The sequence below is a fragment of the Triturus cristatus genome, chromosome 7 (assembly GCF_964204655.1).
Source record: "Triturus cristatus chromosome 7, aTriCri1.1, whole genome shotgun sequence".
NCBI classification, from domain to species: Eukaryota; Metazoa; Chordata; class Amphibia; order Caudata; family Salamandridae; genus Triturus; species Triturus cristatus.
This window is the reverse complement of record NC_140590.1, coordinates 481,701,185-481,718,947: the sequence shown is the minus strand read 5'-3', so window position 1 is coordinate 481,718,947 and position 17,763 is coordinate 481,701,185. Positions and strand designations below refer to the sequence as shown.

Sequence of the window (17,763 nt, the reverse complement as noted above, 5' to 3'; positions counted from 1 at the left end):
TTGTTTGTTTTGCACATAAGGCAATAATGTATGTTTAAAAAACTCAGACATTCCCCCCTGAAAAAATATTTTATGACGTTAGGGTCATGAAGCAAAACCAAAGCAACCACTGAAACTGGCAGTTAAAATTAACTCATGCCCTCCCATATGTGTCTCATGACTCCATACATGCCATCACTAATGGAATGTTAAGTGATATCATCAAATACATCACTGATGACCTCTGGAATAACTGTATTGATGGCATCGAGGTCGTCAGCAGCATTCAGTCAGGCATGCGGGTTTTGATTTATGCACCTTGCAATAATTGGCCAACTTCCTTGGGTTTAATGTTTTGCTTCCTAGCCATAAAAAAAGTAACTATGTTTTTCAGGGAATTTAGATTTTTTTTTTATTTTGTTAATCTCATATGTGAAAAAGACTCCATACCGAAATGTTTTTCTGTTGAAATATGTTCAGATGTAATAATCACACTTCTTCACTGAGAAAAACTGTCTTGTTAAGCATCTGTGCCAATACCTTGGATGCAGCAAATGGCTATTTTACCGTCAATAATGTGCCATTTAGAATAAGACATAGTAATGGAAAGGTACTTGCATATCAGCAGAGATTTTTCCTGCATATTTTAAGAATACATTCTATGTGAAGACCTGCAATAGAATATTTTGCTTATCCACTAAATGTTAATGTTATATAAAGAAATTCTTAGCAGACCATCTTCCACTGAGATGCCTGAACAGACCTCTCATAAATTGTGCAAAGACCACATGTTTATTAACTGTCCTATTTTTCTTTCTAAAAGAAAAGCAACACCAAAATACCAATATGTTTAAATATATTTATTGGTTTGTTGATATAAAGTTAAACGATGAAAGATGGATATTATGGTTTACTGCTGTAGTTAACACAAGGAGATGATGGACGGAGCGCTGAAACTTTTCAGACATTCCCCTCCTCACCCCCCCCCCCTCCCTCAGTCACAGATCTGGGTTGAATCCATCATGATTCTTTAGCTCACTTCGCCACCTCAGGTCAGACCCAGCCATTTGCAAATCAGTCTTGACCCTGTGCCTCATCGGAACAGTCCAGCCCGAACTGCCAAGCCTGAACCGAAAACAAGCATCCTGGGACTGGTTTCTGGGTAACCCCCTTCATCAGCCAGGCTAGCTTGAATCCAGTGGCAAAGTGAGCAAGGGACCCACGTCTGGGCATAACCTGCCAACTTAGGTCGAACAAAGCAAACACAAGGAGATGATGGACAGAGCACTGAACCTTTTCAGACACTCACCCCCGGTCACAGATCTGAGTTGAATCCATCATCATTCTTTAGCTCACTTCGCCACCCCAGGTCAGACTCAGCCATTACTGCTGTAGTTGACAAATATTGTTAGAAAGAGCAGTGGTCCTTGTGCTTTGCATGGGTGGGTTCAGATCCCATCCTAGTCGCCAGTGTTATGTTGGTAGTCACACATGAGTCTGATGTAGTTAATAAAACAGGTTTATTGTCGAATCGTTTACACCACCTCCAACAGCTCCTTGCCAGGCTTATGTCCCCGACCATCTGTCTGAGATTTGAACCAACACAGCTTGAGAAGAAACAAGCATTCTCTACATATCTAGTGTTCTGATGGTAACACAAACAAAGGACTACATGTGCACAATGTATTAACCCACAACAAACTATTTAATGATGGCACCCTCTGCAATGTGCAATATTTTTGCCCTGTTCTTTACAGACTGTCAAAATGATCAGCAAAAGATTACATTAGTAATTAAGAAGGAAGTGGGAGACATTTACTTGAGTCTTACTTTCGCAAATCTGCAGGTCCCCTATTGGATCACATTCTTAATGCAGTAGAAAGCTAAGATATCCCACCTATTGTTTAGCTTTGAAAGGTTAACATTAACTGAGAGCCATTAATTTTTTAGCTTAAATGTGAACATTTCACCTTCATTTCCATTAACTATTCTGGGATTTGGAAGGGGAGTTACTAATGTTCCAGTTGTGCAATTACTTTGGTGTGTTATATAGGTGTGCTGAGATACTTAAAGTATTCATAATGTCTTTGTAAATTAGTAGAAATGAGCATTCAAAGATAATAGCAAACTAACATTGGACACTCCCTAAGAGCAATTTGAATTCCAGTTGCCTAACAATTTGCATTCCACTTCATTCAGATGCACTGCATATTTGGTTTGTTACTGGTCATTTGGGAGTCTAATTTGACCAATCAGAATATTAAACGTGCAGTCAAATTCGTAAAGTCTGTAAACATTTGTGAATCTGAGTGTATTCCAATGGTCACCACTTCAGTGCTTTCAGATGGTTAAATTCAGAACTGATCCCCCTGCAGATCTGAAATTTCGAATGGTATCTCTGATGGTCATGCTTGGTCATATCTTTTCCTTGTTTAATAGGCGCGCCCTTCGACCCGATGATCAGGATATCTGCTGCAGTGTCTAATGTTACATGCGTAATGTTATTTGGCGACCGGTTCGATGCAGAAGATGAATCTTTCCAGACACAGGTCGGCATAGCAATAGAAATCTTTGCCTACTGGGGAACACAGGAATTCCAGGTACACATTTAATACGATCAACAAACTGTTTTAGTCCTCTTGTTTTTTGTGTGTGTGTGTGTGTTTTGATTGGCTCAAAAGAACTACACCTATAGGGCTTTGTGACATAAATCACACCATGAACCTTCCTGACTCGGATTAGGGTGAGCACATAATATTCAGATAGACATAATTAATTAGATTCTTACATTCTGCAGCTCTGAACTTGTGTTAAGGCATTGGTACAAGTTCATCGGCCTAGAAGAGGGCTTCACATGAGTAACCTGGATTCTGCTAATTATTAGGCTAATAGTTCCAACTATTTGATAACAAGGCTGAGCTCAAAGCATGATCCTGGAGTGAAGAGGGGAGGAAGTAATCTGGGTATTGAGTGGTGGGGATATTGTGTGTGTGTGTGTGTGTCTGTCTGTCTGTCTGTCTGTCTATGCTGTAGGCATGCAGTTAGTGGTTGGTCTGCAGAGTGATGGCAATGTAAAACACTTAAATATAGTGTGCAGACAAAGGAAGCTTTCATTAAAATAAATACTCCAACCAGCCTAGAACTAGGAGCATAACTGTCATTAATGTAGCAGGCGCAGTGTCAATGCGACCCAACAAAGCGAGGGGCCGAGTGCACCACCAAATTATATGAAATTGGGTTTATACCCCGGATATAGTGGTTTCTTGTGAGTGTTCATTAAAAGTGCGAAGGTAAACAGGACTGAATGTAGTGACTGTGCATCTGAATAGGTCCATATTCTAAGACAGGGTTGAGTTTGGAGAGGAGTAGAGGTTGTGTTCCTGGTGTAAAAGAACCATACAACATGGTCATTGAGTTAAAGATGAGAACTTCTAAGTAGGACTTAAATGCTGAGTCTCTGTGAGGGTATCTACATGTTTTAGCCACACTGGCTGACTTGAGATGTTTAGGAATCTGTTGCAATCCACCTGTACATGCATCCATAGAGTGGAGTGTCAAACTACGCCAGGCCCTTTCAGAGTCATCTTTTGATAGTGATATCATAGTTTGCAGATGTTCTGTAATTTGATGCATGGTCCATTAATGTCGACTACACTCATCTTCTGGCCTCCTTGTTTACGTTACTGAAGAGATTCCTTGAGGTCATGTGAGTAGTACATATCACGGCACTGGGCAGAACTAAAGGTGCATCTTTCATTTTTAACTAGAAACTTGCATCCACTCTTCCGGGACAGGTCACTCTGACATGCATTACATCACATGAACAATATTGCAACCACTACACCAACCTAGCCACTATATCTCATAGTAAAGTTAGCTAAAAGAGGTGGACTTAGGAGGAGTAAATGTACACTTATCCTTTGACATAGTTAATAGAGTATATTTGTGGCTTGATATTATCAACCTTGATGTAGTAACATGCAACTTGCCCTTCCCATTTGCATGGAATAAAGACAGAAAATATACACTTTCTCAGCTACATCGGACTATAACAATGTCACATTGTGTTTGATATATTGTATTTATTGAGTATTCAACTGAAATAAAATATATAACTTAACACCTGGAATAAAACGTTATTTGCTTATTTGGTACCATAATATTTCCATATAATGTATTGCACCTGTGGTATTTCTAAATGTCAAAAAACTAGCTTAGCCTTTCCCTTGTGCATCACTGTTGCTTACAAGGCCCATGCCTGACAAATTGGTTGTATTTCATGGTTCCCATAAGTAAAACATCTGGCAATACAGTACAGTGGAAATCTATTTGACTCCCAACAGCTATGGAATATTTGTCAAAAATGAGCACCTGAATGATTCTGATTTACAATTTTTTTAATCCAGTATTCGCACCCGCAACGCCAGAATGTTTTCCTCCTATTGCCCTCTTTCAAGGCTTCGTGAAGCAAGCTGACCCTATGCGCTGGACCGCCTACACATTTATTTGAGGTGCAGGAGATAAAATACACAAACAAATCTTTCATCCTCTGAAAGCTTCTAATCCTAGCTGAATTGTTTTATTGTTTATTTCCTTAAGACCATTTCAAATGAAAGACTACTATTGAGGTGCATCTGTCTCCTATCTATGGCATCCCTCACTCAACACATAAAGCCATTACGTTGGAAAGAAAATGCAAGCCGCACAATTTTTTTAACTCGGTCACAGTAAAACGTAAAGACTCTGAGGTGGGAAATTGAAAACATTGATTTACTTTCAACCATTGGAATGTCATCGGAAAGCTAAGATGAGCATGGCTACATATGAAACTACTGGAATTTAACCAGAGGATCAAACTGTATAGATGTATCTTGGTGAATAATGGTTTTAGGATGTTTAGGCACATATACATGAAATAACATGGTTATGTGATTTTGTACTTTCGAGTAGTTTTTGATAAGAAATACAATGTTTTGTGCAATATTAATTTCATTCTGATTAATTTGGAAATAACTGCAGAAACATATGTTTGTGCACCGAATCACACATTTTCCCTGCATTCCAGGCCTCTGTGTTAAGATTCTGGAGTTTCCTGGAAAGAGAGGGGAAAAGGTACTGGTCAGGGAGTCGGAGTAGAGCTAAGAGCAGGAGGCAATGTGAGTTAAGAGAGTATTCATGGCACTCAAGTTAGGTAGGTGAAACAGAGCAGGAAACTATATTTTCTGCTTGAGAATAAGACATGTGACTGCTAGAGTAGAAGAAACTGAGGTGAGATCTTCCTGTTTACTGAAGAACACCTAGTACATTTTAAATCCAAATGCAATTTTCTTCATATGTGCCAACTCCTAGTTCTCAGATTGAAATTGTTAAAACGGCTGTATAGCGATTCATACACCGTTTATTAATGTCTTCTTCAACACCCATCCTTCACAGCTCTACAACGCATTCCCCAATATTGTGAAGAGGCTACCAGGAGCACACGTAAAGATGTTCGAGAATGCAGAGAAGCTACACGCCTTCTTAAGAGAACAAGTTGCGAACCACGCAGCCACCTGGCAGCCAGACTGCCCAAGGGATTTTGTGGACTCCTTTCTCAACAAGCTAGATGAGGTATGTGCAGTTTGGTAACATGAATCTCTCTGCTTATGACCATGGCTGTGTGCAGGTTTATTCTCAGACATTTCTGTATGGGCGCCTTGAAAGCGGACCGAACTGTCGTTCCAAAAATATGAAAAATAAATCTGGTTTAATTTGGCATCCTACGCATACAAATACACTGATTCCATTCGCTCAAGAATACGGCTGATAGACTAATAGTGGAAGGGCAAAATGGCAGCACATTATCCAGAAGCAGGCTGGTCCATAGGGAAGTCGGGGCATTTTCTGGCCAGTTATTATCCTTGATATTCTGGTAGGTCCATGACAATCCGGATGTCTGCGATACCGTGTCACCTACTCCCCCCACGTGTTTGGTGGTATTGAAAATAGATATTAGTTAGGCTATTATTGATGTGTTAAGTGCATAGTTTACTTTGCATTCTAGGATTGGCAATTCTGCCCCTCCTTTTGTATGTACAGGCCTGCGTGTCCCAACATGAAATGTGGTTTTCGCTATTATGCAAGGAATTATGGGAAACATTACAGATGCCAAAATGCCTCTAAACAGCTATGTTAATGCAAGTAACTGGTTAAAAATGGGGTTTGTGCCAAAGGGTGCACATGTTTATGTCCCCATTAGGTGCTACTTATTTAGAATCTTCATCTTTCTTTGAGCAGATTTCACTGTTCAGGTCCCCTTTGCATCCTAGTAAATCCACGTAGACGTGGGTTCCTTTTAATGTAAGATAGGTAAGAGTGGTTCCTTCCCTGCTAGGGGATTTTAAAGGCTCATAATGATAATGCCTTGCATACAATGTCTTTAAACTCCCAGGACTGAAATATCCTTACACCCACCTCTTTGAGCAGAGGCTGAGGGGGGGTCTGCTGCTCTCACCATGCACTCTGGATTGTCTTTCCCTGGGTAAGGGCATAGGGGCTGAAGAATCTGCTCACTGTTCTGGAGAAGAATATGGAACTATAGGTTTGCTCCAAGTCTGAGCCACAGAGATTGGGGCGCATCCATCTTCAGGTGAGTTTACTATGTAGACTACCATTCTAGAAGGGTTCTGGATTAATCTGGGAATGTAAGAATTGCTATGTGTCATGTATACCTGTGTATGGACAGAAAGATAGGACAGACTGCATGCTCTCGATGGACAGTTAAAGTCAGGTGGTTGAAATGCCATTCATAATTCTTCATGAAGAGAAGAGGATCATCCCAGCATGGAGTTAGATGGTCTGTTAAGCTAGATCAAATATTACTGCTAAATCCCCATTGAATTGTACAGCCTACAGTTAGGTGGTGCTATCTATTCATGATAGTAGCTGTCCCTGGGGTGAAGAAGGTATAGATTGCTGATGTTTCTAGCCAGCAGACCCAAAGAGAGCTGCTTCTACTGTGTTTGCAAGGCCTGGCTAGGTCCCATTACATGCAGCAGCCAGAATCACCTGATGGTTGTTCCATCTGCACCATTGTTGTTGCTAAGCTACCATTTTTGTTTCCAAATAGCAATAAACCACGTCCAGTGATTTGGCTGCAGGGCCAGCTTGCATGGTTAAAAGTGTGTGGATGGAGAGTGGCCTGTGTTAGAGTTTGGTATCATGTGTGATTATCTGAATGTATCGTGCAAATGAAAGAAGTTCTTAGGTGTGCCTGAGTATGGAAGAGGTGGAAAGGGGTAAAGGCACTCATGTATCGAATATAATTTTTATATAGATTTATAAAGCATGAACTTGGCCTCATGGTGGGTTGGCACACTATACACTTGCTTGACAGAGTTTTGCTTTGGGGAAAATAAAAATATTTTGCTTCTAGAAGTATGTGTGCCTCCAAGGATCTTGATGTTCCATGCCGAGCATGCCATGTTACCTACCAAGCATTTGAGAGTGTTTAGATGCAGAACCTTGTAAATTATACAAACAATTTTAAATTGTAACGTACTTTCAGAGGGAAGCCGTTGGAAGTCCTTTACCACTAAGATGATATTATCTCTTCTGCCTAGTCCAGCAACAAAATGTGCATTGGTCTAAAAGACTGTTTTCAGTGGCACCAGTTTGGATTTGGGGGCCCCTGTTTGGAGTGTTTATCCGTAATTAATCTTGTTCAGATCCAAGGATTTGAACCAATAGTTTTATGGTTACTTATGGTAAACAGTTAATTTTTTTGTACTATCATCAGTTGACAATGGACCTCTTTCACAGTGTTCAGGAGATGATTATCAATGGGAAATCTCTTGTCAAAGATAAAACTTAAAGAATTAGTTTGTTTGGCCATATTAGATGAGACTCGGGATGCGTAAGGTATGTAAGCCAGCTTTGCGTCAATGAGCTGACATTCTCAGGTGAGAGCAGGAAGGATTCGGTGTGGTCATGGTTGAGGCAGGGTTTGTATTGAGACACACAGCCTTTGATTTGGGCCTGTTTATTCTGAGTTATATCTTGAAGGTATCAGCATAGTGGTGTAATTAATACCACCATTGTTCAGGAGGTCTCGCAGTGGTTCTTTGTATAGATTTAACAAATGGGGACTGCAGAAAGACAGCCCTTATGGTAGATGGAGGCAAGTGGTGGTTGCTCATATGGATGTTCATCTTTCTGTTGGAAAGATAACATGCAAACCATTTCAAAACTCTGAGGCTTATTATGAGTAGGGCTGATTTTCTCCTGATTTTCTTCATCCCCAGGAGTCACCAATACTGGCGGAATCGGTAACTCTGAGGGGCGAGAATACTTCCCATATACGTTTTTGGAAAATACCATGAGAGTCAAAGTTTATGTGCCCATTCCTGCATGGTATCCATCTGGATATATCTGGTGCTTTCAGCATCCAAGAAACTTGTAATTGTAATGGTCTTGTTATTATCAGGCCACTCTGAATGTCCTTAACTTCCAGTTTCTTTTGCATGGTGTATAGGAAGATGCTATGGTCTGTAGTTTCGAAGGTTACAGAGAGAATCATTGCAAAATAACCTCGTAGGTGACTTCTAATCGTGTATCAGACCATGCTACAGTACAGAAACCAGTGCACCTCGGGTAACGGACAGTTCTCCCAACATTATTAAACCATTGACATTTTAGTCTCCGTATCTTTCTAGGACATCTCTCATGATTGGATGTCACCTACCAGGTTGTTTTTCACTTAGTCATCTCTCAGTTGGTTTGCCACACAGTAGTCGAGGAGCTAGGCTACAATTGGAAGCCTGGTGATGGGCATATAGTTATCTTGTTCTATTGGATTACTACTGGGTTTTTAAGAAGTGGGTTAACATGTCCAGTGTTTTGGGAATCTGGTATGTTGCCATGCTTAATGAAGGCTTTTTAGGTGTGTGTTAACGTTAATGCTAGCAAGGTGGGAATCGGGTTGGCAATGTAAGATGAGTGGTTGGAGAAATATTGTTGATGAGTTTGAGTTTTGATGATCTGGTTTTTAACTTTTACTGGATTTATATGGTTTGAGTTTGTAGTTGTTGATCCTTGTTAGCTTATCAAATGTTGAAGATTTGTGAGTGAACATGTGGCCATTTATGATGCAGTTGTCTTTGAATGCCTTGGATCTTTCTGCAGTTTTCACCCTATCTTTTTAGAAAACAATTGAAGAGTTGTGACCTAACGGATTAAGAGATAACTAACATATTCTGCTTTGTAAATCTTTTTTGTATAGTCCCTCCTTCCTTATTTGAGGATGTTGAGAATATTTGTGGATTTTTATTTTGCAATTTCCTTTCAATTCGTCTGACTATTTATCTGAGATTAGCATTTTGCTGAAAGCTCTTTAACAGTGCTTAGGGAATAACCGTATTTAACAAACAAGACCCATATCTTATTAATTTTACATGACGGAGTACTACTTAGGAGGATCACTCACTCCACCTACTGCACTGGTCAATTTGGTTAACATCCTTGGTCCAAATTTCTTTTTTTTTTTTTAGGCAGGCTTTCTCCTTTCTAGAATTTATAGTATAAAGAGAAAGGGGCTGGCTTGTAAGCATACTATTCAATGTGCTGGGAATTGAAGAGACATATGTTCCAGTCATTGCTCAGTAAATGTAGAATTTTGATCTGATCATATACAGCGCTGCGCTATGCTACATTTTTGTTAAGTTTGCTATATAGAAACACCATAAACATAGACACATGGATTATGGTAGAAAAGATTCTGAAAAGAAGTGAAAGAGTTGGTTCTCAGTGGTTAAGAACTGCAACATAGCAAAGACGTTTGCTTATAATGATCTATTGTTATAAAATAATTTAAGATTAGTATCAGTACATAAACTCTTTAAGGACAATTGCAACATTCAGTTAAGAACATCAATAGCAATTACTAGCTCCGTTAAAGTTATCTGGGAGGCCTCACACACACATAATAGCCCAAGTTCAAATAGTATATTTCCTAAATACAAGGCTTGATATACAGTTACATAGCAGTAGAAACAAAGGGCAGTCTAGCAAATTATAAATAATATGAAATCTAAATTGGAGACACAAACTCCTATTGTGTTTGCCAGGCTGGAATGACCCCTGTCATTTAATGGAAGCTCTGAAAGTGAAACCACAGTGACACTGCCAAGGTAAGAATGGAGACACAGAACATTTTCTAGACAAGTGACTAAATAATATTGCTATTATATTCAAAAACCTCAAACAACCTTTACTGTACTTGAGCTGAAAATTGACTTGCCCAAGAAATTTATTTTACTTGCGTAGTCCACTCCAAGGCATAAGTACTAGATCCTTGTACCAGTGAATTCCAATATATGTAAATACATAAGATTATTTATCTTGAGGCGAACAAGCCCTCAAATTATAACTAGTAAAATGACATAGCATATCCCATGCCATGACATTAAACTGCAGTCTCACAGCTTGGAAACATCATACAATTGGCAGGTACCTGAAGTAAATTGTGCAAGCATCGTCCTTCTAATTGTAGATCTAGGGCCGTAGGATAAAAGTTTGTCTCTGTTAAAAAAAAATCTGCATTATTAATTTGCTAAGAAAGGATCTTACCACGAAATCAGTCAAAGGTTCACAATAAATATTATCAGAATGGTGGAGACCATTTCCTGTGGCCAGTACTTTAGTTCAAACAGTGGTAAGATGAACATTTGCAATTTAACGCCAAGCACTTGGCAGATGACACTTACTCCAGTTTTATATGTGATAGCCACCAAGAAAAAATATTTGACCTGTTTGTAAAGCTCATCACCTTGGTCTAGTCCATTTTGGTTGTGTGCTTGTTGAATCTATATAACAATAATAATCCACATTTGTAAAGAGCGAACAATCACCCGTAAGGGTCTCTAGGCGCTGGGGGCCGTCGGGAAGATTAAGCAAGCTATTGCCCAGAGTCACATAGTGCTGGGCTAATCTGCCGCCGGCGCCGGGGATCGAACCGTGATCCCCAGATTTCGGAGTCAGCCACCCTGGCCATGGCGCCACACCTACAATATAAATCAAAGCTGTCAGTTTCCTTTGGAGCCCAAGCGGTTTATAATCCATGACAAGCATAGAGTAGGACAGCACATGTACGCGGATGACACCCAACTGTACATCAAGATCTCCTCTATCGAAGAAATAAGGACAATGAACCTAGCTCTCGAAAAGACAGTCCAATGGCTATCGACCAACTTCCTCAAGCTAAACTCTCAAAAAACAGAGTTTCTCTTAATTTCCCCCCCTAAGAACTCCACTGAGACAAAGGAGTGGATCAAAATCATCACTGCGTTGAATTGCACGCCAACTGTAGTAGACTCCTCCATATCACTAGGTATCACTCTGGGTAAGAACATTAACATGCAAAATCACGTCAACTTATTGGCAAAAAATGCCTGCTTCCACCTCCGCTATATCAGAAAAATGAAAACTTTTCTCGAATTCCGACCTCAAAACTGCAGTCCAGTCCTTAGTTATTTCAAGGCTTGAATACGGATGTACCACCCTCGCAGGGCTTCCCAAAATCTCAACCGCCGCTCTAAAAGCCTGTCTCAATGCCGCAGCAAGACTCATAACAGGTTCTAGGAAATTTGACCACATATCGCCACACCTGAAAGCACTCAACTGGCTACCCTACGAAGCTCGAATCCACCTAAAAATGGCTTGCATCACACACAAGGCGTTACACCACAACACCCCCCAGTACCTAGCCCAAAATCCTACCTTATCTGGAGGAAACAGACATTCAAGGAGCGCAAACAATCTACTTCTGAAACCCTCACGTTTCAAAAAGACAAACTTCCAACAGAGCATTCTCCGGGACAGCGCCAAGAATATCGAACTCCCTTCCACCATACATCAAAAAAATCTCCTCTACGCCTCTCTTCAGAAGGGAAGCAAAATTATTCCTGATGAGCAAATTCCTACCTTAAATCCGCACAACCACGACCCCTGATCTACAACCCCTAACTACCTCTACTCTCGGGTTACCTGACCATGAAGTGAAGACCTAAACAGACTTAAACTGTCTTTTACTGCTCAGAACATTTCTTCCCACTGTTGCCATGGGAAGGGAAGACCTACACAAACTTTGAATGGTTTTTTACTGCTCACAACAAGTCCTCTCAATGCTGTTACTCCTTGTTACTTTCAGATTATGTCTCTTTATATACAATGTTCCCCTTTGAATGTGTTCACCGTTTGCCTTATGTAAAGCGCTCTGATACCCTAGCTTGGGTCTGGTTCGCGCTCTATAAAACTATAAAAATAAATAAATAAAGATAAGTCAATTTCCTATATTCATGGAGAAAGACTGATTTTCTACTAACATTTTAGGGAGAAAACGTGAAATTAAGTTGAAAAGCACAGAGACCAGAACACAACCTTTTTTTAGGCCATTCTGTATGGGGCTGCAAGCTGTAAAGTGAGGATCACATTCCACTTAAGCCCAATTGTAAGGGTGTTGACTCTCGGGGATAGCCAGTAATCCTGCAGGAATGTTCCTGTCCTTGAGGGCTTCATAGTAAGAATTCTATAAGCTATTACTTCCTTTTTTATTAAATCAGTACTTTCAGGATCAGATCTATATGGGGGGTGGTCAATAAACTCGGCTCCGCCAGCAAAGTTTGTGGTGTTTTGCCCATGGAGTTCCAGCTAAACTCCTCCAACCGCTGAGTTTTTTCTTGTACATGCCTTGAGCACGAGCAAGCCTTTGCATCCCCTAGCGAGATTTTTGGGCACTAGAACACCACCCAACGATTGTTTTTCAACACCAGCGGTTGTGGCAGGTCGTGACCATTCAAGTTCAGGAAGCTGCCGCTCAAGTAGAAAGTCTACTCCAGCGGCAGAAAGAAGCAGCTTCCTCTGGCATGCTGCATGGTGCCGTTTGCGCTATAAAAATCTCCCGGCACCAAAAATCAGCTTGACATGCCAAATTCCGCCTTCTCATGGAATTCAACGGAATCTGGTAGAGTTTTTCGTAGCTCTGCGGAATTCCGTAGAGTAAAACTCTGCGTGTTCTGCCCACCAATAATATATATGGATTCTTTCTGGAATTATCACAGCCATTGACTTCATAAATCTTTTGTATATAAGTAGTGCAAGATGCCTCTTGAAAAATGTATTCTAAAGACTGGAGAAGCCTTAGCACTCCAACTAACCAAGGAACTAAATTCTCTAGAATCACATTTCTGAATTGTATTGGCCATTGCTCTCTTGTAACAAATGTATTTATTTTCCTCTTACTTACATATATGTTTAGTGAGACCAGTATCTTTACTTTTTTCATATTGGTGATAAGCATTTGCGATAAGTTTTTTCATAAGAAAGTATTCCCGGTTTAAATAACTTAAGTCCCACAATTGGACTTTTGCAGTCATCCCTAGGGGCTGAAGGAAGAATGACCATACCACTCTTTTTTACTATCATAAAAACGAATGTGTCATACCAAAGGAATATCATCAAAGTTTACAAAAACAAATTAGTTATTTGAATCTTGGTTGAGCTATTCAAGGTCCTTTCTTTGTCAACAAGTGAGCAGAGTTTGTCTAAGCATAAATGAAGCAAACAAACATGCAATCACATTTTTTATTTACTCTATGTGCATCTCTTGCCTGCAAGTTTCAGATTAATGTAAATAGCCCCCCCTGAAGTATGGCTCACCTTGGTATCAATGACACATATTTTAAAGCTCTTGAAGTCATCCGGTATTGCGCTACCCCTCAGTGGGGTGTTCTGAAACACCAACACAGCATTCTTGATCATTAAACTAACACATTCTTGACCCCATCGGGTATTGAAACTGTGAATTTTCCATTCCAGGAGACCTGGAATGCTGAATTATCCACCCCTCTATAAAAAAATCCCAACCATCTTCTCTGAGAATAGTTTGGAAGACAAGGTAAACAGGACAGCACGAGGAAAAGAGTCTGCCTCTTGAATAAAAGATTCATCTACCTGAGGTGGAAGTACATAATACCACCTGGGTAAATTTATTGGCTTTAGTGCTGATCAAATTTCCATTATGATTTAAATTTTCAGAAACAGAACAATATTGGTTACATGCTTTCTAATCGTCGAAGTCCTGCTGTGCAGGAATGGCAAGTCAGAATCGCAAGACACAGCAGATCAGCTTTTTACTCTTAGGCAAACCAATCAAGTCTGTAGAGAGCAATTCAAGACCTTCAAGGTCACAAGTGTCACAGTAATTAGATGTTGGGGAAAAAAATCTTCATGGAAACCGAGGTGAAAAAGGCATACCTGCAATTGATAGCTTGATTCTGTAGTAGCCAGAGAGCCTGTATGTATGTCATTTTTCAAAGATGGCAAGAACAGGCACAGTAATAATGAAACCATAATACACATGTAATAAAATAGGAAACAGATTGCTTCTCTTCCCCCACCCCCAAAATGGCGTAGCAAGGGTGCTATGGGCAAGAAAAGAAAATTGGCCTGCTCATGCTGGTTCAGTAGTAAAATATTGTAATAATTAGGGTTCTGTGGGCTCCGGAGGCTTCTTAGCCACAGTGCCACTGCACCTGCTGCACCAATGATAGCTATTCCCATGTCCCTAACATGCCTGACATTGAACCAAAATCACATTGATGGAGCTAAATACTAGAAAGACTGTAAGAGAGAGAAAGAGTAGCAGTTTATTAGATTGATTAACCAGTGAGAAATGTGGGAGAAATGATGCAACTGGGTACATTCTAGGGAAAAGATACAATCTTACCATATTTGAAGGAGGAGTAAAGAAGTAAGAAACTAGACTGAAACAATGAAAGCTGGCGTCTGCAAAGTGATAGATGATAAATGTAAATAATCAAGCATTTACCTATTTTCTAGAAACCCTGGAGATGTATTCACGAGGAGACCATTCCAGGGTAAAGCAACTTACAGATAGCTTCAACTCATTCAGGGGACATGTGGCACTTGCCAGAAGGGATTTCTGGACCAAGGTATCTTAATTGGGCAAGACAGAACTGATTTATTTTAAAGCAGTGTGCCCTTTGTTAGCCAATATGGAGGTGAGATAGACTGAGACCTCCTTGTAATTATTATGATTATTAAGAGTAATAGATACCAAAAGTAAGTCATCTACATATTCGATTAAAGGTGAAACTCGGGGGGCAATTTATTCAGATCCTTCTTTAGGGCCTGCGAAAAAATTGAGGGATACTCCATAATTCCTTGAGGAAGTTTTGGCCAAAACGGTTGAGACCTTTGGAATTTGAATGAGAAGAGATACTCATTCTCCTCATATATGGGGATGGATACAAAAAAGGATGGTGGCATGCTTGGGAACCACTGAGATGCTTGGGATACCCACATTATTGTTAGCCCTAAGGTCCAGTACAAATCTGTACGTGTTGACTTTCCCCTCCTCGAATATCCGGAGAATCATAGTATTATATGTACTTACAATAGGTACTAAAACCTCTTGCTTCATCAAATCTGCTTTTATAGAGCAGGTTCCTTCCTCCGCATCAGGTTATAGTGGGTACTCGGATAGTCTGGAAATTGTTTTCTGAAGGTCAACTTTCACTTTTATGGGGAAAAATTGGCTCTTTTGGGCCACAATGTGGACAGGCCCTGTGAAAGCAAGTTAAATCGGGGACTTAACAACCTTACCCACTTCACCCAGTAGAGCAAGTACTTTTTTATCGTTGAGGTTTATTTAAACATTCTTCTTACAGGGTACAAAACGATGGGCAATTGAGCTTACATACAGATACTGAGTTAGTAGTGTAATGAGGAACTCATTGGTTGGATATACCAACTGCATCTATGGACAAGCCTTAGAGAGGTAAAGAGGAGAATTTGGAGGTTTCTTTTAGGGCTGAGTGACTAGCACATTTACCATCAATGATACAATTTACATAACAGCCCTCCTGATCTACTTGGATTGGGGCATACATGCACAGTCAGAATCTATCTTGCTGTCCTAAAATTGAAGGTAAGAGTTTTGGCCACTTGATGGAAGCCAGGCGGATTAGGCAGGCATGCAGTGTTAAGCACATATTGGGACAGGCTGTTTTAAAATGTCCCAGCTGACCACAAGAGAAATAAGAACTTTGGGTCCCTGAGGCCTATCCCACTGCCCCTTTCACATCTGTTCCCCCATTTGTGAAGTGCTCCTGGTCCCATTCCCTTAACTGTCTTCTGCATACTTTGCAGTTTTAATGGCATTAATTTCACTTCAGCATTTTCTTTCTTTTTCAGTAGTAATATCAGCTCCTGAACTGGTCTCTTCATTGTCAGTCAGTCGCATCACATTACTCGCTTCCACATTACCTCCTTCTGCCCCTGCCACCGGCAGACTGGCACATATGCTGCTCTGTTTCTTGGTGCATCAAACTTCTGCATCCAAGGCCCATCGGTCAACACGGGAAACATGTCCAACAAATCCTCCTCCTTTGTGTCTTTGCTCACTTTCTCCTTGCCTTGTGGTTGAGTGAGTACTCTGGGGGAAATAGATTTGGTGGGGCAGTTGGTGCACAATCACTAACTTTGTCCTGAAGGTGGCTAATTTAGTATTCCAATTTTTCCTGGTTATCTCTCGGATTTCAGATTCATGCTTGTGTTTGAGTGTCTCTTCATGCCAATATATGAAGGGAAGCCATTGTTCTGCATCTATCTTGTTTCAGGGATCTTTCAGTTTCTTCTGTATATCAGCTAATCTTTCTGGATCGACGGTACCATGTTCAGGAAGGGATTTTTTCCTGTCCTCATTAGTCAATCCCACTTACTCTCATAAATATTTGTACATGGATGTATCATATTATTAGTACAAAGAATGGGCAGGAGACCCTCTTTGGTGGGAGCTTACTACATTTTAGATTGTGCGGCCACCATCACACTTCCTTACAGTTCACTCACCCCAGGTAACAGGGAAAGGGGTCAGCAGGCCTTGTACCCACTAATCATCCTGTGGATGGATGTAAGGAAGGGAGCGGAAAGTGAGATAAGGTTCCGTTGAGTTATGTTTCTTCTAAGTGTTCTCATGGAGAGCAGGGACATACAATGCTCTTACATCCAAAGAGCACCTGTTCAGCGGACCTTCAGTCCAAACCTGGAGGGGCTTGTGAGGGTTCGTGTGGCTATATCAGAGGGTTTGTTTCTTGTGGTTGTTCATCCATAAAGGGTCTGTGCTTTGAGTCCTGGTGCACCTTTTTATCTTCTCTGTTACCACACTATTTTTAGAGCTCACTCACTCTATCCCATGGGTTCACATTCATGCACATTTGCTTTTCTCTGGACTCCTCCTAGGCCTACCTATTGAACCAATTTTATATTCACTGTCATCTCCTACTGGGACAACATGTATGTGCACCCATTTTTACAATACACTAACCACAAAACAATGAAAGCCATGCAAGCAAATAAATGTAGAAAGTTTTGGATTGTTTTGTTCTCATTCACCAGGTCTAGCACTGGGCTGTTTTCCATTCCAGTTCCCCTGGAGAAGCTACTCCTTTGCCTCTGTTGCCTGGGGTTGTCATGGGAAGCTCGGTCCAGAGCTCCCCTGTCTCCTTTCTGGTAAGGTGATTCCTGATGCCACATGCCCCATCTGTTTAAAATAAAGCGCAATAGTTTGGGCGCCCAAAGTCTAAATTGCGTTTAATGCATAACAACAAGCAGCACAGCAGATAATTAATAGACAATTGTCATTTCAACTGACCAGACCTCTCTTTAGAAAAGGGTCAACTGGAGATAAATGCGAAAGATACTAAAATGTAGGACAGATTATAGAGT

General features: G+C 40.5%; 1 protein-coding gene across 1 annotated transcript in view; it reads left to right on the top strand.

Annotated features, from left to right (window-relative positions):
* The window catches only part of LOC146809952 (cytochrome P450 2B2-like), a 267,373-nt gene that overhangs the window by 190,443 nt on the left and 59,167 nt on the right, over positions 1-17,763 (top strand). Inside the window, exons 4-5 of the mRNA XM_085616810.1 lie at positions 2,419-2,579; positions 5,413-5,589. Coding sequence (XP_085472936.1) covers positions 2,419-2,579; positions 5,413-5,589 — 338 coding nt within the window. The remainder of the gene's footprint in view (positions 1-2,418; positions 2,580-5,412; positions 5,590-17,763) is intronic.